Source organism: Bufo bufo, chromosome 4, assembly GCF_905171765.1.
Source record: "Bufo bufo chromosome 4, aBufBuf1.1, whole genome shotgun sequence".
Classification (NCBI taxonomy): Eukaryota; Metazoa; Chordata; class Amphibia; order Anura; family Bufonidae; genus Bufo; species Bufo bufo.
Genome location: NC_053392.1, coordinates 132,514,640 through 132,535,229, shown reverse-complemented (window position 1 = coordinate 132,535,229; position 20,590 = coordinate 132,514,640). Strand labels below are relative to the sequence as shown.

Sequence of the window (20,590 nt, the reverse complement as noted above, 5' to 3'; positions counted from 1 at the left end):
ATGAATCAACAAATCAGCCACATGGAGGTGCCACAAATCAGGTCATTTGCATAATAATATTACAGTGCAAGAGCAGTAAATGTGAATACAAACCAAAGTATGGTACCACAAATAGTAAGTCGACCAAAAAATAAGCGCCTCCCCAAACACCCCAGCACGTGGTTTCACATCAGCTTCCTTAGGAGAAATAAGTGCTGCTTCATAGATGGAAACATGGAGAGGGAGTCGGTGAATATTTTTTCCTGTCTCTTTTGGGAACATACTACTAGGTGGTTGGCTCTTTAGGAGGGTGTTCAGGGGCGTTGTAAGTACTGAGGGCATTACAGGGGGACTCTATACATACTGGGGCACTACAACTACTGGGGGCACTACAGGGTGCATTTTAACAACTGGGGGAACAACAGAGGACATTATAACTGCTTGGGGCACTATAGAGGGGCCTTTTTGCTACTGGGAGCACTATTGAGGGGTCTTTATACTACTGGGGCTTGATAGAACGACCTTATTACTACTAGGGCACTATAGAGCACATATGGAGTGTTGCCGTATTCAGGAGAAAATGCGTAACAAATTGTGGAGTGCTTTTTCTCCTGTTACACCTTTGAAAATGAAAAATCTGGGACTAAAGCAACATTTTTTTGGAAACAATTAAATTTTTTCATTTTCCAAACCAAGTTGTTCTAAATTATATAAAACATCTGTTGGGCCAAACCACTCATTACATCCTCAAAAATTCCTTGGGGGCAATAGTTTCAAAAATGGGGGTCACTTGTTTGGGGTTTCCACTGTAAGGGTACTTCAGGGTCTCTTCAAATGTGACATGGCACCCAAAAACCATTTCAACAAAATATGCCTCCAAAAGCCATGTGGCGCTTCTTCCCTTCTGAGCCCTCCAGTGCACCCACACAGGAGTTTATGACCACAAAGGGGTGTTGCTTATTAAGGAGATAATTGGTAAAAATTGATAGGGATTTTTTCTCACTGTGTGAAAATAAAAATGTGAGTGACATTTCATTGTAAAAAAATTATAGTTTCCCTAATGCGTCACTTTTGGGTACCTCAGGGTCTCTTCAAATGCAATATAGCACCCAAAAACATACCAGCAAAATATGTCCTCCAAAAACCATATGATGTTCCTTTCCCTTCCGAACTCTGCTGTGTGCCCATACAGCACATTATGACCACTTGTCAGGTGTTTCTGTAAGGACTCATGCACATGACCTACCTGGCCTGCAAAACGCAGATCCGAAAAATACGGGTGATGTCCTTGAAATGTCCATGTTGCTTCCATTTTTTGGCGACCCCATTGATTTCAAAGGGGTTTGTGGTCTGCATTTTGCAGCCAATTATAGGATATGTTTTACCCTTTGCAGAACTGACATACGGATGCGGAAAGCTCATGGATCATCTGTGCTTTCAGCATCCATATGTCCGTTTTGCCAATTATAGAACATGTCCTATCCTTGGCAGCAAAATACAAAGTCAGTGGGTCCACAAAAAAGAAAAAAAAATGGATGCAACACAGACATCACACGGACATCATATGGTCGTGGGCATGAGGCCTAAACTGCAGAACCAGCGTATTAAATATTGAGGTTTGTTTTGTTTTTAACCCTTGCTGTGTTACAAAAAAATTGATTAAAATGGAAAATCTCCCCAAAAGAATTTTACATTTTACCTCCATTTTGCTTTTATTCTTGTGGATCACCGAATGGGTTAACAAAGTTTCTAAAATGAGTTTTGAATAATTTCAGGGGTATAGTTTCATATCATAGGTCATATATGTGTGCTTCCTTTTGAGTAGAAAGTGACTTCAGAACTAAATTGGTGCTTAAAAAAGTGGGTTTTGGAAATTTTCTTGAAAATTTGAAAAATTGCTTCTAAAATTTTAAGCCTTCTAATGTCCTAAAAATAATAAAATTATGTTTACAAAATGATGCCAACATAAAGTAGACATATGGGGAATGATAACTATTTTGTGAGATATCAATGACTTAAAACAAATTAAGTAAAATTTAGAAAATAACACATTTTTCCAAATTTTCTGTAAATCTTGTATTTTTTTTTAATAAATAAAAGGTACAATATATCGACCCAAAATTAACACTAACATAATGTACAATGTGTCACGAGAAAACATTCTCAGAATCGCTTGGATAAGTAAAAGCTTTCCAAAGTTTTACCACGTAAAGTGACACATGTCAAATTTGCAAAAAATAGGCCTGGTCAGGAAAGTGAAAACCAGCTGTGCCTTTAAAGGGGTTGATCCTTATTACACCATGTATCAAGCCACTGGTGATAATTTATAAAATAAATTATTGATAATATTAATATTATTTCAGTTGTGACCCCATTTAAAGCAGTTCTACTGACAACTCCAACTTCCTCATCATCTACACTATAGAGATGATACAAAGCACATCGTTCCCATGTAGCAGAATAATACACATGGTAATGCAGCAGCTGTACTGTAGTACACTAAGATGCCATGATGAGTTAAACTAGAGGACAAACCCAACTTTTCTACATCTGTATAAGAAATGTTATGCCCTCATGGTTGTGCACCAACATAAGTCATAAGAAGGGGACTTACCTGGAAGGTTTCTGGGTGCATATGACCAATCACCTGTTGACCTCCAGCTGCCTGTACCCGTGGAGGAACATTTGAAGGGCCGGGGCCCAGCATGAGGCGTTGAGGGATATTTAGAGGCTGCAGAAGGGCTGCAGATGGAGGTGAAATTGTTTGAGTGGACATCCTGACAGATCCTGACAGCCGGGCAGCCCGAAGGAAAGAATAGGATATACTTCTAACTGTCCCTTGCATCCTTATTAACCAGTGACTGGACAGTGGTATGTGACGCACAGTGAACCTTAACCCAGTCTGTGTGTCCCTACAGCCCGGGCATCATTTCTATGGTGCCCTCCCCCACACTTCTGTTGATTTGTCACACACTGTCACTCCCACAGACCTCAGGGTCACAGGTGTCTGACCTGCGCTCTGTAACACTAGGGACATTACACCTGTACACATCTGACAAAACAGCTTTTACGTTGGGAATGTGCGGCGACAGTGAATATTATGCCAAGGACTCCGAGCATGCCAAATATTTGAGTATTGGGAAAAACAGACAGTTAATCAATCTTTATCTCAACATTGCAGATAAAATGATGGCATTTTGGGGTAATACATAAACATAAAACTAGGTGACATGTACCAGTATGATGTCTACATGTTCCCAAATGTCATGTTATTTTAAAGGACAGGGTGTGAAGTTTAGTAATAAGTAACCTGAAGCTAAAACGCAAGTAAAAAGTTACTCATTACAGTGGATTCTAGGTAAAGCATCACTGATGGCTGACCAGGCAAATTTTTTAATAATGAACGTGTCACAGGACGCCAGCGACGTGATTCTCCTCTCCTGCGCCGCCAGTGCCCTGGTGTGACACGGCAGCAGACACGCACGCCGCGTCCTGCTGTAGCACCGAGCGGAGAGACGCTCGTCATCTTGGTTTCTGGGGTAACGGGGGGCGAAGCTTCCTCTCTGTCCGGCCGGCGTCCCCCGTTCCCATAGTAGTGCTCAAGGGGCTGAGCGCTGAGCGCCGAGCTGGGCACTCGGCGCTCGGCTACTGTCATGGTGGGAGGTCATGTGGTGCCGGCCACGTCACATGACCCCTGCCCTTCAGTATATAAACAGGCAACCTGCTAGCTACAGGTTGCTTGTGATTAATTGTCCTAGGCTATTTGTTATTGTGTTCCCTGCGTTATCTGGATTTTGACCCGTGCCTGTTTTTGACCCGCTACTGCTTGCTCCTAATTCCTGACGTGACCTCTTGGCTTGACTTTCGGCTTGTGACCTGACCTGTTCTTTTTCATTTGTGTGGTACTTTATTACTCTCCTGGTATTTGACCCCGGCTTCTCCTGACTATTCTCTGCTTACTCCATTTGTACTTCGTTGCTCTCTTGGTATTAACTCGGTCCGTTCACTATCCGTTGTTTGTCTTGTCTGTCCTCCCAGCACGTATTCTAAGCTAGGGACTGCCGTCCAGTTGTCTCCTGTCATCAGGACTTGCAAGGCAAGTAGGCAGGGCCAGGGGTGAGGGTGGAGCGCAGTGATCACTATCCTCCCCCCTGTGTGTGTGTACGTGACCGTGACAGAACGGCCCTTAGTCCTGAATAACAGACTGCCAAAACCTGCGAGTAATGAGATTTTCATGCACCGGATATGGTGTAGTGATGAGCCAATCAGTTGATCTATTGATTTGTACCAATCAATTTGTCTCATTAACAATAGTTCTTCACCTGCAAGAGGCTGTCCCCACTGCTGAAGAGCTACCCCTGCCGTCTGATTGACAGGGCCGGTCAGCTTACCTGTCCCTGACAATCGCATGTCTGCAGCAACTGTGCATGCGCTGTACGTGGCGCATGAACAGTTTCTACTCTGGAAGCAGAAGCAGAGCTATTGCACTTAGGTTGCTGCTCAAAGCAGCAAAGCAGGATCTAGATTGTCAGGGCCGAGGGGTGAGTTTTTTCAGCAGCAGGGACAGGCCCTTACAGTTGAAGAACTTTTGATGAGACAATTTGATTTGTACAAATCAATTCGCTCCTTTCTAGTCCACTGCAAACTTTCATAAGCGGACCTCCTTCTGAACATTGTTTATTAGCTTATGGAGTCTACACACTCAATTAAACATCATCACAACAATCTTATTTATAGGCAACGTTTAGACACAATAGTGCAGATTTACTAAGCTTGTAGATGGTAGTCTACAAGCAGCTCATGCTGGATGATAAATTGGTTGTAACCTGTGTGGAGAACATACAGTGGGGAAAATAAGTATGGAGAGGTCTAAAATTTTTATCGTAGGTACATTTCAACTGTGACAGACAGAATCTAAAAAAGAAAATCCAGAAAATCACATTGTATGATTTTTAAATAATTAATCTGCATTTTATTGCATGAAATAAGTATTGATCACCTACCAACTAGCAAGAACCCTGTCTCTCACAGACCTGTTAGTTTTTCTTTAAAAAGCCCTCCTACGCTGCACTCATTACCTGTATTAATTGTACCTGTTTGAACTTGTTACCTCTATAAAAGATGCCTGTCACCACGCTCAATCAGTCACACTCCAACCTTGCCACCATGGCCAAGACCAAAGAGCTGTCTAAGGACACCAGGGACAAAATTGTAGACCTGCACAAGGCTGGGATGGGCTACAGGACAATAGACAAGCAGCCTGGCGTGAGAAAGCAACAACTGTTGGTGCAATTATTAGAAAATGGAAGAAACACTAGATGACTGTCAATGTTTGCTCTTGTTTTCTTTTATACTGTTTGTGCAGCTGTCGATTGCCAAAACCCTTCAGTTGCTCCCGTACCGAAAATATAGTCATGGTGTAGTATGCGAGTGATCACATGAATGTGAAAAGGCCTAAGATCGCCACACAAGAGAATGATGGTCTTGAACATCTTAAGAAATTAAGGGCTGACATGGCCTTTTTACAAGAAACTCACCTGGAGGAAGAAGATTTTGGGAGAATGAAATGATTATGGGTTGCTGAGGTGCTGGGTGGGAAGACAGACGGAGGTGCTTATATTGATACGCAAATAGCTGCAGTCTAAAATGTTGAACCAGAAAAAGATAGGAAGGGTCATTATCTTAAGTCGTCACATGGAGACGCCAGTAGGAACCCTTATAATATATCATATATATGCTCCTAATACTAATGCTAAACCTCTTTTTTTCCACGCTAGCAAGAGACATACTACAGGAATCAGAGAGTATGATCCTGGTGGGATGGGATTTTAACACGGTCCATGAGGTACTGGACGACAGGAAACGGACTATAACTGATGTTAAGGTAGGAGATAAAAATTCTACAGGTCTTATAGATGTATGGCGCCACTTTAATCCTTAGAGAGAGTTACACATTTCTCCCATTCCCAACAGGCCTGGTCTAAGATTGACTATTTTTTAAGTTCTAATCCTTTGTCACTAAAAATAAAGGGAGATCGGGATTGGGGGATATGGGTGATCTCTGATCATGCCCGGTTTTAGTACAGTTGATGGAGATGAGACCTAGAGGGTCTGGATTTTGTCTGGCGCCTTTTGGGACATTTATCAACGGATGGAGGAATTTATTAGAAAACTCCTGGGTTTGTAGTGGGAGTATGCCCAAAACAATGAACAACATATGACAAACCCAGCTCTTTTTTGGAACACTGCAAAGGCTGTGTTGCGTGGTAACATCATATCATACAACACAGCCCTTAAAAGAGAGGCGAGAATTAAGTTCCAACAAGCAACTGAAGCCTTGAGACAATTATACACGTCATTTTTGTGATGTCCCACAGAAGAGAATAAAATACAGTGGGTAACAACGAAACACAATTTCGATCACTACTCAAAGAAATTAGAAAGGATTTACGCTGATGGCAGATCAGCTGAGTTTTTTAAGTATGGTAATAAAACAGGCAAATTATTAGCCAGGTTAGTGAACAGACCCCAGCAGTTAATGCCCAAACTTAAATCAGCTGACTGTATTATTCTAGAAGATCCTAGACAAACCCTGATGGTCTTTAGGCAATATTTTGAGGGTCTCTACACCCAAGGGCGATATGATGCAAAGATGGGGTATGATTTAGTTCATTTAAATGCCCTAATCACTGATAAAGAGGAGAGTTCTGTCATTAAATCCTTTAATAATGGAAAGGCCCCAGGACCAGATGGATATCCAGCTGAATTCTATAAAGGTTTAGGTAAAGACATCATACCCACCTGGTTTCACTCTTTAATGCCATACTACAAGGTAAAGCTATCGTGCAGTCAGGAAATGACGCCAATATTAATGTTTTGCCTAAGCCCAATAAAGACCCCACACACCCGAGCTCTTACAGACCAATTTCTTTGATTAATCAAAATCTAAAGATCTCATCTAAAAATATGGCCAACCGTCTGGCAAATATTTTACCAAACTTGGTAGGACAACATCATGTAGGGTTTGTAAAAGGAGGATCAGCGGTCACCAATATACGAACGGTCTTAGCAGTGCAGGATTGGGTGGCCAAGGGGGGTCATGTGACAGGTGTGGGCCTGGCTTTTTTGTCCTTCGATAACGTTAATTGGAAGTGGCTGGGGATGGTTCTGGACCGGATGGGTATTCACGGATGCTTCCGGACTTTTCTTCGAGCAATATATGCAAACCCACAAGCCAGGATTGGCCTCCCTGGGTTCCTGTCCGCTCTGATCCATCTCCATAAAAGGACTAGGCAGGGATGCCCATTATCACCTCTCCTGTTTGATATAGCACTTGAGCCGTTAGGCAATATATTTGCTGACATCTAGTATATATCAAGGTAGAAAGGTAGGTTCCTGGGAAATATAGTTGACATGCTTTGCAGATGATATGCTGCTGTTCCTAGATACCCCAGCAGATCACTTAGATATGATCTTAAGTGAATTGCAAAATATGGATCATTCACAGGATATACAGCTGCAAGAAAAAGTATGTGAACCCTTTGGAATGATATGGATTTCTACACAAATTGGTCATAAAATGTGATCTGATCTTCATCTAAGTCACAACAATAGACAATCACAGTCTGCTTAAACTAATAACACACAAAGAATTAAATGTTACCATGTTTTTATTGAACACACCATGTAAACATTCACAGTGCAGGTGGAAAAAGTATGTGAACCCCTAGACTAATGACATCTCCAAGAGCTAATTGGAGTGAGGTGTCAGCCAACTGGAGTCCAATCAATGAGATGAGATTGGAGGTGTTGGTTACAGCTGCCCTGCCCTATAAAAAAACACACGCCAGTTCTGGGTTTGCTTTTTACAAGAAGCATTGCCTGATGTGAATGATGCCTCGCACAAAAGAGCTCTCAGAAGACCTACGATTAAGAATTGTTGACTTGCATAAAGCTGGAAAGGGTTATAAAAGTATCTCCAAAAGCCTTGCTGTTCATCAGTCCACGGTAAGACAAATTGTCTATAAATGGAGAAAGTTCAGCACTGCTGCTACTCTCCCTAGGAGTGGCCGTCCTGTAAAGATGACTGCAAGAGCACAGCGCAGACTGCTCAATGAGGTGAAGAAGAATCCTAGAGTGTCAGCTAAAGACTTACAAAAGTCTCTGGTATATGCTAACATCCCTGTTAGCGAATCTACGATACGTAAAACACTAAACAAGAATGGATTTCATGGGAGGATACCACAGAGGAAGCCACTGCTGTCCAAAAAAAACATTGCTGCACGTTTACAGTTTGCACAAGAGCACCTGGATGTTCCACAGCAGTACTGGCAAAATATTCTGTAGACAGATAAAACCAAATTTGAGTTGTTTGAAAAGAAACACACAACACTATGTGTGGAGAAAAAGAGGCACAGCACACCAACATCAAAACCTCATCCCAACTGTGAAGTATGGGTGGTGGGGGCATCATGGTTAGGGCTGCTTTGCTGCGTCAGGGCCTGGATGGATTGCTATCATCGAAGGAAAAATGAAGTACTAAGTTTATCAAGACATTTTGCAAAGAGAACTTAAGGTCATCTGTCCACCAGCTGAAGCTCAACAGAAGATGGGTGTTGCAACTGGACAACGACCCAAAGCATAGAAGTAAATCAACAACAGAATGCTTAAACAGAAGAAAATACGCCTTCTGGAGTGGCCCATTCAGAGTCCTGACCTCAACCCGATTAAGATGCTGTGGCATGACCTCAAGAAAGCGATTCCACGACCAGACGTCCCAAGAATATTGCTGAACTGAAACAGTTCTGTAAAGAGGAATGGTCAAGAATTACTCCTGACCGTTGTGCACGTCTGATCTGCAACTACAGGAAATGTTTGGTTGAAGTTATTGCTGCCAAAGGAGGTTCAACCAGTTATTAAATCCAAGGGGTTCACATACTTTTTCCACCTGCACTGTGAATGTTTACATGGTGTGTTCAATAAAAACATGGTAACATTTAATTCTTGTGTGTTATTAGTTTAAGCAGACTGTGATTGTCTATTGTTGTGACTTAGATGAAGATCAGATCACATTTTATGACCAATTTGTGCAGATAATCCATATCATTCCAAAGGGTTCACATACTTTTTCTTGCAACTGTAAAATAAATATAACTAAATGTCAGCTGCTACCCTTAATGGGCAGGAACTCGGAGCTACAGGCTTTCAGCAAGGTGGAGGTAGTGTCGGACTTCATCACATATTTGGGAATTAAGATCTGTAGGATTCCTACATCCCTTTATAAATTGAATTATACCCCTTTTTAAATAAAATAGTCCAAGAATTAGATAGGTGGAATGATTTGCCACTGTCTCTTCTGGAAGGGCTCATTTGATAAAGATGACCAGTTTCGCCAGGCTACTGTACCCACTACAAACCATACCACTGTTGTTGAAGCATACTGACATCTGTAATATACAAACAGCATTCATAAACTTTTTGTGGAAGAAAAAAACTTCCCCGTATTCCATATAATAAACTATGCTTTTGAAATTTGGGGGGATATGATTTAGCGTCACTATTCCAGCATGTCAGGGATTGGGTTTGGAATACCTCTCACTTTCTTTAATGGGGAATTAGAAAAAGCACTAGTGGAACTGTTTGACCTAAAGCAGAGCCACATATTAAACGAGTCCTACTCCCTGGATACTGCTAAACAAAGTATATTGATTACCAATACATTAGCAATGTGGAGATATATTTGCAAGATGTACAAATTACCGATGTATGTTTTGGCATACATGCCTCTATGGTCTCTCCCAGCCTTCCCACAGGATCCACAAAGTTGTATGGGGAATTGAAGAAGAAGGGGATTGGAGTATTACAAGATGTCCTTAATGGATCAAAGAAAAGATAAGCTCATGTCAAGAATTGCAGGATAAATTCCAGCTTTTGTCAAAACATTGGCTGCAATGCCTACAACTTCCCTCCTTTTGTAACTCTCAGGTGAGATCCTTAGGGGAGAAAGATAATCTGGCCCACTTTGAGAATTAAATTTTTTACGGGCGGTCACTAAGGGGCCCTAGGCTGGGCCGCCGCTTTTTTTTACGGCGGCCCATCTAAGCACTTGCACAGGTCCCTCGTGCAGCGGGGAGCGGGGACCCGTTCTTACATGAGATCCGCGGCCCTGCTCTAACAGCCCAGAACGGCAGGAGTGCCGATCCGGGCTGTTTAACACTGTTGTAGAAATATTAATAGTTGTAATCCGCTCTCATCAGGCTTTGTGTAAGGAAAGGTAAAAATCTCAACCGCAGTCAGCCAAAGGTGTTTTCATGTTAAGTTCTGCTGAGCAACTGCCCTTCCTCCTGCCCAGTCTGTTTCTTTTATTTACTCACAAAAGGTGTAAAAGGGGCTGGCCCATAACAAGGATGCAGGAAGTGATGACATACAGGAAGTGATGACATAGGAAGACAAGACACCATCATTTAGAATAACCTAGCCAACAAACACATGTATGCAATAATCTACCATTACCACTGGAGCTAATTTTATCCAGCCTTGCTCAGTGATCAATGCCAGATAAAGTTACTATGATCCTCATGCATGTTTATTTACAGGACAACGTCATTATCTCCAGCGGCCGATCAGGCGCACTAGAGACAATAAACGCACGTTCCTTTCATTATATTGTTCTCTTAACAAATGCATCTCACGCCAAGCCCAATAAATCCCGCGTCTTGCGCGGGGGGCCCTCGCCGCTGTCCAAACATCAGCCAACAAAACACTGCTCTGCTGAACACATCATCTCCCCCGGCCCACAGCCCAGTGCTTAGCACATGGACCATTCGCCGACCATTGCGCCCAGCAGCTGTGACAGGACATGCACAGGAAGATATCCACTCCAATGGTTTACCCTGACACTGAGAGACATGATGACATACAAAATATATTAAATACACATCCTAATAAAATTTCCACAACAACACTTTACATGCCGCGGCCAATTGCGCCCGCCGCATGTAAAGTGCTGACAAAGGGAGCGGACTCCCTCTGTCTCCCATCGGCACCGCTGCAAATGCGATCGTGCCGATGTGTGTGTAAAAAAAAAGTTCAAAAGTAAAGAAAAACTAATTTATTCAATAAAAAAATCCCATAAAATTACGCTTTTTTCCAGGGAAAATACGCTTTTTCATGAAAAAAATTGCCAAAAAAAAATCTTCCCCATATGTTTGGTATTGCCAAACGTCCGTAACGATCCCGACTAAATAAATATCATGTAAATTATCCCCTACAGTGAACACCATAAAAAATTTTTTTTTAAAAGAAGCAGAATTGCTAATTATTCTTAGTGGGCCATCAAAAAAACTAATAACAAGCGATCAAAAAGTGCCATTTTACTCCAGAATGTTACCAATGAAAAATACAAGTCGTCCCCCAAAAAATCAAGCCCTCACACAACTCCATATAAAAAAAAAAAAAAGTAATGGGTCTTGGGGAAGTGGCAATGCAAAAAATATTTATATTCTTAAAAAAAGGGGTTTTATTGCAAAAAAAAGTAGTCAAATGTAAAATAACTACGTATATGTATTTGGTATCACTGTAATCATACTGTCCCAGAGAATAAAAATATTATGTTATTTATACCGAAAAAAAGGAACGCCGTAAGATTTATCACGTAAAAACGCAGTGCCCAGTATTGCTGTTCCCATCTCCCTCCCCAAATAAGTGAATAAAATTAATCAGAAAGTTATTGTGTACCCCAAAATGGCGCCATTAAAAACTACAACTTGTCCGCGCAAAAAACAAGCTACAGCCTTACTGGACAGAGGTCTGTGATTATGTCACTAAGGTCTGGAAGGTGGGGAGTTGGGGCAAACTCCTCAACAATGTATTTTCCACTACATACCCCGTAAACAGGAAGCAGAAGCTCATGGTAATTGTAACGACTAAGGGCCCACACATTGCCCTATTGGCCTCGAAGAAGCACATTCAAAGAAAATGGCTACAACCAACCTCAAATTCCAACAAGAGGAGGTGATAGGGGACACTGAAGAGAGTGATGTACATGGAAAGATTGGAAACTAAAAGAAACAAGGAAAAGGCCACGGTGCAATTCTTTAAAAAATGGCGATCATTTATTGAGACTTCTCTCACAGAATATGAGATTCAGAAGTATTACAACCCTTTTACAGGGACGACATGGTTTCTTCAAAGAACAACAGGTCAATCGCTTGGGCAGACTATTGTCATGGACTTGGGGCGATGGAATCCACAGTACAGGGAAATGGGTTTTTGGGTGGAGGGAGTTATATTTGCAAAAAAAAGAGGAGTAATAAATAGATCAGGATGCCAGGTTTTGTCTATACTTCTGTATTGGAAACGAGTGACAGCATAGTTCATTTGTGACTTCAGATACAGTATTAGCCTAAGATGTATTGTACTGACAATAATATCTGATGATATTTATTATCATTGGTGTTATCCTTTCTTTAAAAGGATTTTGTACATTTATCCTGATCTGAATAAATTGTTTGAAATAAAAAAATAATTACAGACCTCTCCATTCTTTGTAGGTGGGAAAGCAATATAGGTGTGAAATACCTATTTTCCACACTGTAGGTGCATAATAATATTTTTTCAGGGAGGGGGGAGAGTAGAAAAAATTACGGTAATTCTGCGTTGCTGTTTGGGTTTTGATTTTTACGTGTTCATTGTACACATAGTAAGTAACATAGTACATAAGGCCAAAAAAGACATTGTCCATCCTTGTTAACCTGCAAGTTGATCCAGAGGAAGGCCAAAAAAAAAAACCTGTGAGGTAGAAGCCAATTTCTCCACTTTAGGGGAATAAAAAATTCCTTCCCGACTCCAATCAGGCAATCAGAATAACACCCTGGATCAACGACCCCTCTCTAGTAGCTATAGCCTGTAATATTATTACTCTCCAGAAATACATCCAGGCCCCTCTTGAATTCCTTTATTGACTCACCATCACCACCTCCTCAGGCAGAGAGTTCCATAGTCTCACTGCTCTTACCGTAAAGAATCCTCTTCTATGTTGTGTACAAACCTTCTTCCTCCAGACACAGAGGATGTCCCCTCGTCACAGTCACAGTCCTGGGGATAAATAGATGATGGGATAGATCTCTGTACTGACCCCTGATATATTTATACATAGTAATTAGATCTCTCCCTCAGTCGTCTTTTTTCTAAAGTGAATAACCCTAATTTTGATATGCAGTATAAATGAGTGCAGTATACTGCAAATGACATGGAAACTTTATTCTGCGGGTCAGTACAATAACAGTGATACCAAGTTTATATATTTTTTAGAGTTGTTTTACCCCTTTTATACAGTAAAAGCATTTTTGTTAAATACTTATTTTTGTGTTATATTCTGAGAGATATAACTTTTTCATGTTCTATTGATGGAGCTGGAGGATGTTTCTTTGAGGTGTAGTTTGTTTTGGAGTAACTTTGGGGTACATAAACATATGATATATATTTTTTTAACAATCAATAGCCTGTATGGAGAGCACTCAGTCCCAGACTCATGTAACCCGGTTTCTCTTCTGAATTACAGGTATAACATATCACAGCAGAAAAGAATACTTCAACAGCTTCTTCATGGATGGATCGCTTTTATTGGAGTGCCCACAAACAACACCATGTATTAGTCCTACAGTACATGGTTCAAGAAGCCCTGTATCCCGCTACAGAAATTGTTATTCTGATCTGCTGAAGGATGCGTAATATGTAGATAAGTTAGACCAGAAATACGTTATGCTTCTTGGAGGCTTATTTTTGTTTTTATTTGATCTAAAACTGAATATGTGGAAAGACAGAGAAAAATCTTTAGGACACAGATAAAGTTGTGGACAGTGCAAACACATGCAGTGGACACCTGGCCAACTCTGCCTGCACTTCATGTCAGTCACTGACAGAGTGAAGCTATGTGCGGCACAGTAGCCTGGTACGACAGTCTGTTGAATGTCACTAATTGGTGACAGTGCGGTGCATGCACAGTCCTAGGCACAGCTGTCAGTAGTAACTTACTACTAAGGGTCCCATTCACACGTCCGCACTATGGTCCGGATCCGTTCCGCAATTATGCGGAACGGGTGCGGACCCTTTCATTTTAAATGGGGACGGAAAAATGCGGACAGCACACAGTGTGCTGTCCGCATCAGCATTTCCGGTCTGTGGCCCTGAACTTCCGGTCTGCGCTCCGCAAAGGAAATAGAACATGTCCTATTCTTGTCCGCAGTTGCGGACATGAATAGGGCATTTCTATTGGGGTGCCGGCCCAGTGTTTTGCCTATCCGCAAAACACTGCGGACGTGTGAATGCACCCTATACTGTCGGCTGTGCCCACACAAACATCACTCTGACATTTAACACACTAATGGAGTCATTTATTAAGACCGGCGTTCTAGACTCCAATCTTAATACCCCTTGCGCTGGCGTAGGATGTGCCTAAGTTATTTATATACACATATACGCCAAAAATTAGCAATATATCTTATAATACATTACCCCTAACTTACTACTAGTAATTCAGTGTTGATTGACACTGACAGAGGGACATTATGTGTGGCGCAAGTGCAGTGGCTTGTGCATGACCGAAAGTCAGCATTGAACACAGTGAATACCTGCTGTCTGGCTGATCCAATTCCAGGTAGAGGATAAATCTATGATGGCTATTAGGGAACAGCCCAGTTAGGCCCCTTGCAGACGAGCGTGTCCGGATTAGTCCGGATGCGTCCCGGTGCATTGCGGCAAACCCGCGCGAGTAGGTACCCAATTGCAGTCAGTTTGACTGCGATTGCGTTCCGATGTCATGTTTTTATCGCGCGTGGTGCAATGTGTTTTGCACACGCGTGATAAAAAACTGAGATATTGTACCCAGACCGAACTTCTTCACAGAAAGTTCAGGGTTTGGGTTCAAGGTTGTGTAGATTGTATTTTTCCCTTATAACATGGTTATTAAGAGAAAATAATAGCATTCTGAATACAGAATGCATAGTAAAAAGGGCTGGAGGGTTAAAAAAAAATAAAAAAAAATTTAACTCACCTTAATCCACTTGTTCGCGCAGCCGGCATCTCTTCTGTCTTCATCTGTGAGGAAAAGGACCTTTGATGATGTCCACTACCTCATCACATGGTCAGTCACAGATCCATCACCATGAGGGTGATGGATCATGTGACGGACCATGTCATGAACGTAGTGACGTCATCAAAGGTCCTATTCCTTAAAGAACAAGACAGAAGAGATGCCGGCTGCGCGAACAAGTGGATTAAGGTGAGTTAAATTCTTATTATTATTTTTTTTAACCCCTCCATCCCTATTTTACTATGCATTCTGTAGTCAGAATGCTATTATTTTCCCTTTTAACCATGTTATAAGGGAAAATAATAATGATCGGGTCCCCATCCCGATCATCACCTAGCAACCGTGTGTGAAAATCGCACCGCATCCGCACTTGCTTGCTTTTCTCACGCAACCCCATTCATTTCTATTGGCCTGCGTTACGTGAAAAACGCACAAAGAGAAGCATGCTGCGATTTTCACGCAATGCACAAGTGATGCGTGAAAATCACTGCTCATGTGCACAGCCCCATAGAAATTCATGGGTCCGGATTCAGTGCGGGTGCAATGCGTTTAACTCACGCATTGCACCGGCGTGGAAATTCTTGCCCGTGTGAAAGAGGCCTTACAGTTACTTGATTTGGAAGACTAAAAAAGAAACCTGTCCATACAGTTCAGTCTGTTAACTGGCAAGGCTGATCCACGGGAAGAGGCGAAAACTCCTATCTTGGACTGTTTTAGTGATTCACCATCACCACCTCCTCAGGCAGAGAGTTTCCATAGTCTCACTGCTCTTACCGTAAAGAATCCTCTTCTATGTTTTGTGTACAAACCTTCTTTTTTCCAGACGCAGAGGCTGTCCCCTTGTCACAGTCACAGTCCCTGGGGATAAATAGATGATGGAGAGATCTCTGTACTGACCCCTGATATATTTATACATAGTTATTAGATCTCCCCTCAAGTCAGTCGTCCTTTTTTCTAAACTGAATAACCCTAATTTTGATAATCTTTCAGGGTACTGTAGTTGCCCCCATTCCAGCTATTACTTTATTTGCCCTCCTCTGGACCCTCTCCAGCTCTGCTATGTCTTCCTTGTTCACAGGAGCCCAAACTGTACACAGTACTCCATCTGTGGTCTGACTAATGATTTGTAAAGCGGCAGGACTATGTTCTTATCACCGCATCTATCCACTTTTGATGAACCCTATTATCTTATTGGCCTTGGCAGCAGCTTCCTGACACTGGTTTTTACAGTTAAGTTTGCTGTCAACTAAATTTCCTTTTCCATGTCAGTGTTACACAGTGTTTTACGCATTTGGTATGTACGGTGACTTGCATTATTCCTTCCCATGTGCATAACCTTACATTTGTCAGTGTTAAACCTCATCTGCCACTTTTCTGTCCAACCTTCAATCTATCCAGATCCATCTGAAGCAGTATATGCTTTGTGTTAATTACTTTAAACAGTTTAGTATCATGACAAAAAATTTATATTTAACTGTGGCAAGCCTTCTACAAGATCATTAATAAATATTGAAGAGAATAGCCAATACTGACCCCTGTGGTACCACACTGGTGACAGTGACCCAATCTGAGTGTGTACCGCCAATAACCAACCTCTGTTTCTATCACTGAGATAGTTAGGCTAGTTTCACACTAGCGGCAGGGGAGTCCGGCAGGCTGTTTCGGCGGGTGAACAGCCTGACAGATTCATCCTGGCGCTAGTTCACGAGTGCCCCCGGACCTGCCGCTCCGTCCCCATTGACTATAATGGGGCAGGGGCGGAGTTCCAGCGGCAGCACGGCAGCGCACGGCGAGAGGCAGCTGGACGAAAAGTACTGCATGCGTAGTTTTTAGAGTCCGGCTTGCCTCTCGCCGTGCTCTGCCGTGCTGCCGCCGAAACTCTGCCTCCTCCCCTATTATAGTCAATGGGGACAGAGCGGCAGTCCGGGGCACACGTGAACTAGTGCCAGGACGGATCCGACAGGCTGTTCACCCGCCGAACAGCCTGCTGGACTCCCCTGCCCCTAATATGAAAGTAACCTTACTTACCCACATACAGAAATTTTCTCCCAGTCCAAGTATTCTCATTTTATGTACTAACCTTTTTATGTGGCACAGTATCAGCTTTGGAGAGCTCAAGATATATGAAATCCATTGACAAGTTAGTTTGACCAGACCGATCCCTCATGAAGTCATTTTGATACAGTGTTATACACTTATTTTAATTGAGATTCTCCAGGATAGTATCTCTTAGAAAACCTTCAAACAGGGTAAGCACAATAAATTTTAAACTTAGCGGCCTGTAGTTTCAGTTTCTGGGCTCAGTTTTTTGACCCCTTTTAAAATATCAGCACCACTTTTGCTAAGGGCCAGTCCTGTGGGAACAGACCAAGTCCTTAAATGTCAAAAATAAAGGTCTGTCTATTACATTATTTACTTCTCTTAGGATACAAGGGTGGACACCATTGGACCTGGTGATTTGTCTATTTTAATATTTTTCTCTTTTCTAATCTTTTTTGAAAAAAATCTATTTGGGGCGGTTTCACATGGTATTTTTAACAGGAGTATTTAGTGCAGATTCCACTCCAGAAGGCCACACAGAAACCACCTCCTATTTTTTCAATCAGAGGCTCTGCTGCCATTTATGCGGCTGTGAATTATGCATGAGACCATGCCTATAAATGATATGCCCTGGTCATTGTTATAGACTGTTGGCCTCCTATTGAATCCAGGAAGGTGGTTTACATGTGGCTGCCAAGTGGCCTTTAGCACAGAATCTGCAAGAAATTCTGCCTGCAAAAAAAAACTGTGTGAATTGCCCCTATTGGAGTAGTGGACCAGTTCAGTTCAGAGGGCTGGGTTTACAACACAATTGTCACTAAGGCAGCTATACACACACAGCACTTGGTACTTGGTTCACAGGGTATATTTGAAATAGCATTTCTTATTATATAGTATACAGTATATACATACTGACTAATGCTTCCCTTTACAAACCCAGAGCAATTTGTGTAATTGAGTAGAGCAGTAGTGGGGATTTCAGTTGCCACCAGTCGAGACTTTGAGACCGCCAAGGCAGTTGCCTGTAAAGAGACTGATTGTAACCACCAAGCCTTCATCTCTGTGTTAGACTTTCATAACTATGCTGTTTTTATAGTTTTCGTTATGCAGATTACAGACCACCATACACTCTGATCTGCTTCGACCCCCACACACCTCCATCACTCCCCTTGTTTGTGTCCTGGTGAACTTATAATTTAAACTGTCTCACACTTGAACTGGAATACCTAAAAGTTATCTCATACATTATAGAGACAACAAAACTAAAGTCCATGTCTATATTTACTGTTCCGGTAAATAAATGTATTTGCTCCATATACCCATTTGGAGGCAGAGACTGTAATGTTGAATGAATGTCATTACTAATAGCCTTTCTGTCACGGGTAGAGTCACTGGAATCAAGATAGAGCGGAGGTGCCACCCCCTGAGCTGCCACCCGGTCCCCTGTCCCTGCCTACTTGCACCACCCGCCCTAGGTGACGGAGCGCAACTGGGCGACAGTCCCCTAACCTACTAAGTGCAAGCAGAGAGAAAGAGACAGCAGGGAGGAGGACAGCCACTGTGAAGTTACAATTAAGCGGACAAGAGGTAGAACAAAAAAGTAAGGGCGAGGCGGGTCAACTAGCCGAGGTCAGTACAGGAGGTCACGTCAGAACAAGGGAAGAGGCAAAGACAAATCCGTAAACAAGCCGAGGTCAAAATCCGAGAGGTAGCATCAAGGTACAGGGAGCAGGCAGAAGAGGTGTCAAGAGGCGATCGAGGTTCAATTCCAGAGGTAGCTTAATAACAATAAAGTACACAGCCCTATAGGACGAAAATCACAGGCAACCTGTAGCCAGCAGAACCGCCTGTATTTATAGTGGGGAGTGAGGGTCATTTGACATGGCCAGCATCACATGACCGACAGACAAACAAGTCGAGCACCGAGTGATCAGCTCGGCGCTCAAGGCTAGACCTAGGAGCAGGGAGCCTCCCATCTAGCAAAGCCACCCTGGGAACGAGGCCAAACACAGATCCTCGCTCCCGAAGCTAAGCAGCAGTGTCTGTTGCTGATGGGAGACCGAGGCCGCCTTCGGTGCCCGCCGTTACACTTTCGGTAGCTTCAATAATGTCTACTGCTGTTCTGACGCCTCATCAAGCAAACTTGCATATTGTGCTTTAAAATTTTTTATATTTCAGCCCTGGCGCCAGTTTCACCTTATAAAGCCCTAGTCACACTGCATATGGTTCTAGCTACATCTCTAAAAGCTGCCCAGCAGTAGTTACAAGAGTACCTGGATTGTTCCAAATATTAGTGCTCCCAGCAGACGAGTCCACACTAAGGCCACATTATAGCACCTACAGTATACTCTAGGGACATTACTGAAGGCATTATGGGACATTACTGGGGGCACAATAGGGGGCATTATTATTGTTGGTGGCACAATAGGGGGTATTTTTATTACTGAAGGCACATTATGGGGTATTATTGTTGTGGCACTATAAGGGAACATTATTATTGATGGAAGAACTGTTGGGGGCATTATTAAGGGTCATTAGTAATTACTGGAGGCACAATATGGGGGTATTATTATTACTGGGGGAATTATATGGGCAATCTAGGGGCATTATTGTTACTGGGCCACTATAGGAGACATTATATTACTGGGGGCACATATAAGGACATTATTACCGGGTTACTATTTTCTGCAGTACAGTATTAAGGGGCTTTGGGAAGAACAGCAGGCACAGTTTTGGGGGGTGGTAGCAGAATGACACTGTTGGTACACCAGGGTGGGGAGGATGATTTAAAAGTGAGGAATCTAAGATATCTATGTGACAAACTGTGCAGAGACGAGAAGTGGATGAAATAAGTTGTTATGGTGGTCTGGTTCCAATGGAGAAGAAGAGGAAAGAGAATGTCCTAAATCAGATGAGACATCAATAAAAGAATTTGTCATGGCGGTTTGGTCCAAAATAAAAAATATGAGAAAAGAGACATTTACATCAGGATAGGGTCACTAGATGACCTATCCTGAGACATCGATATTTAACTCTCAGAAAAATCCTTTAAAAGGGAGTCTTGTCACCACATTTGAGCATATTAACTGATCAATAGCGTTATAATGTGCCACCCAGAACTTAAAAACGGTACCTTGTTGTATGTAACTGAGTTTTCTTTTAGCCGAAAATGAACTTTTAAGATTATGTAAATGAGCCCTCTCAAGTGCCCAGGGCGGCGTCTCAATCCTCCGAGCCCCAGTCAGCCCTCCTCAACGGCTCATAACCCCGCCCTCCGTGTGCCTCTGCCCGCGCCGTTTACTCCCCTCCTCTGTCCTTTTCCACTGCAGCTGCACGGTCAAATTTGTAGCGGGCGCATTGCGCAATTGCGATGCCCGCTCCTGGCAGGGCATCGCAATACCTACTGCGCATGCGCCCGCTACGAATTTGACCGCGCAGCTGCAGGGGAAAAGGACAGAGGAGGGGAGTAAACGGGCGGGC

The 20,590-nt window shown here is 42.6% G+C and overlaps 1 protein-coding gene across 1 annotated transcript in view; it reads right to left on the bottom strand.

The window, feature by feature from the left end:
- AGXT (alanine--glyoxylate and serine--pyruvate aminotransferase) overlaps positions 1-2,877 on the bottom strand; it is a 53,032-nt gene extending 50,155 nt beyond the window's left edge. Inside the window, exon 1 of the mRNA XM_040427920.1 lies at positions 2,594-2,877. Coding sequence (XP_040283854.1) covers positions 2,594-2,824 — 231 coding nt within the window. The 5' untranslated portion in view covers positions 2,825-2,877. The remainder of the gene's footprint in view (positions 1-2,593) is intronic.
- Positions 2,878-20,590: the final 17,713 nt, after the last annotated feature.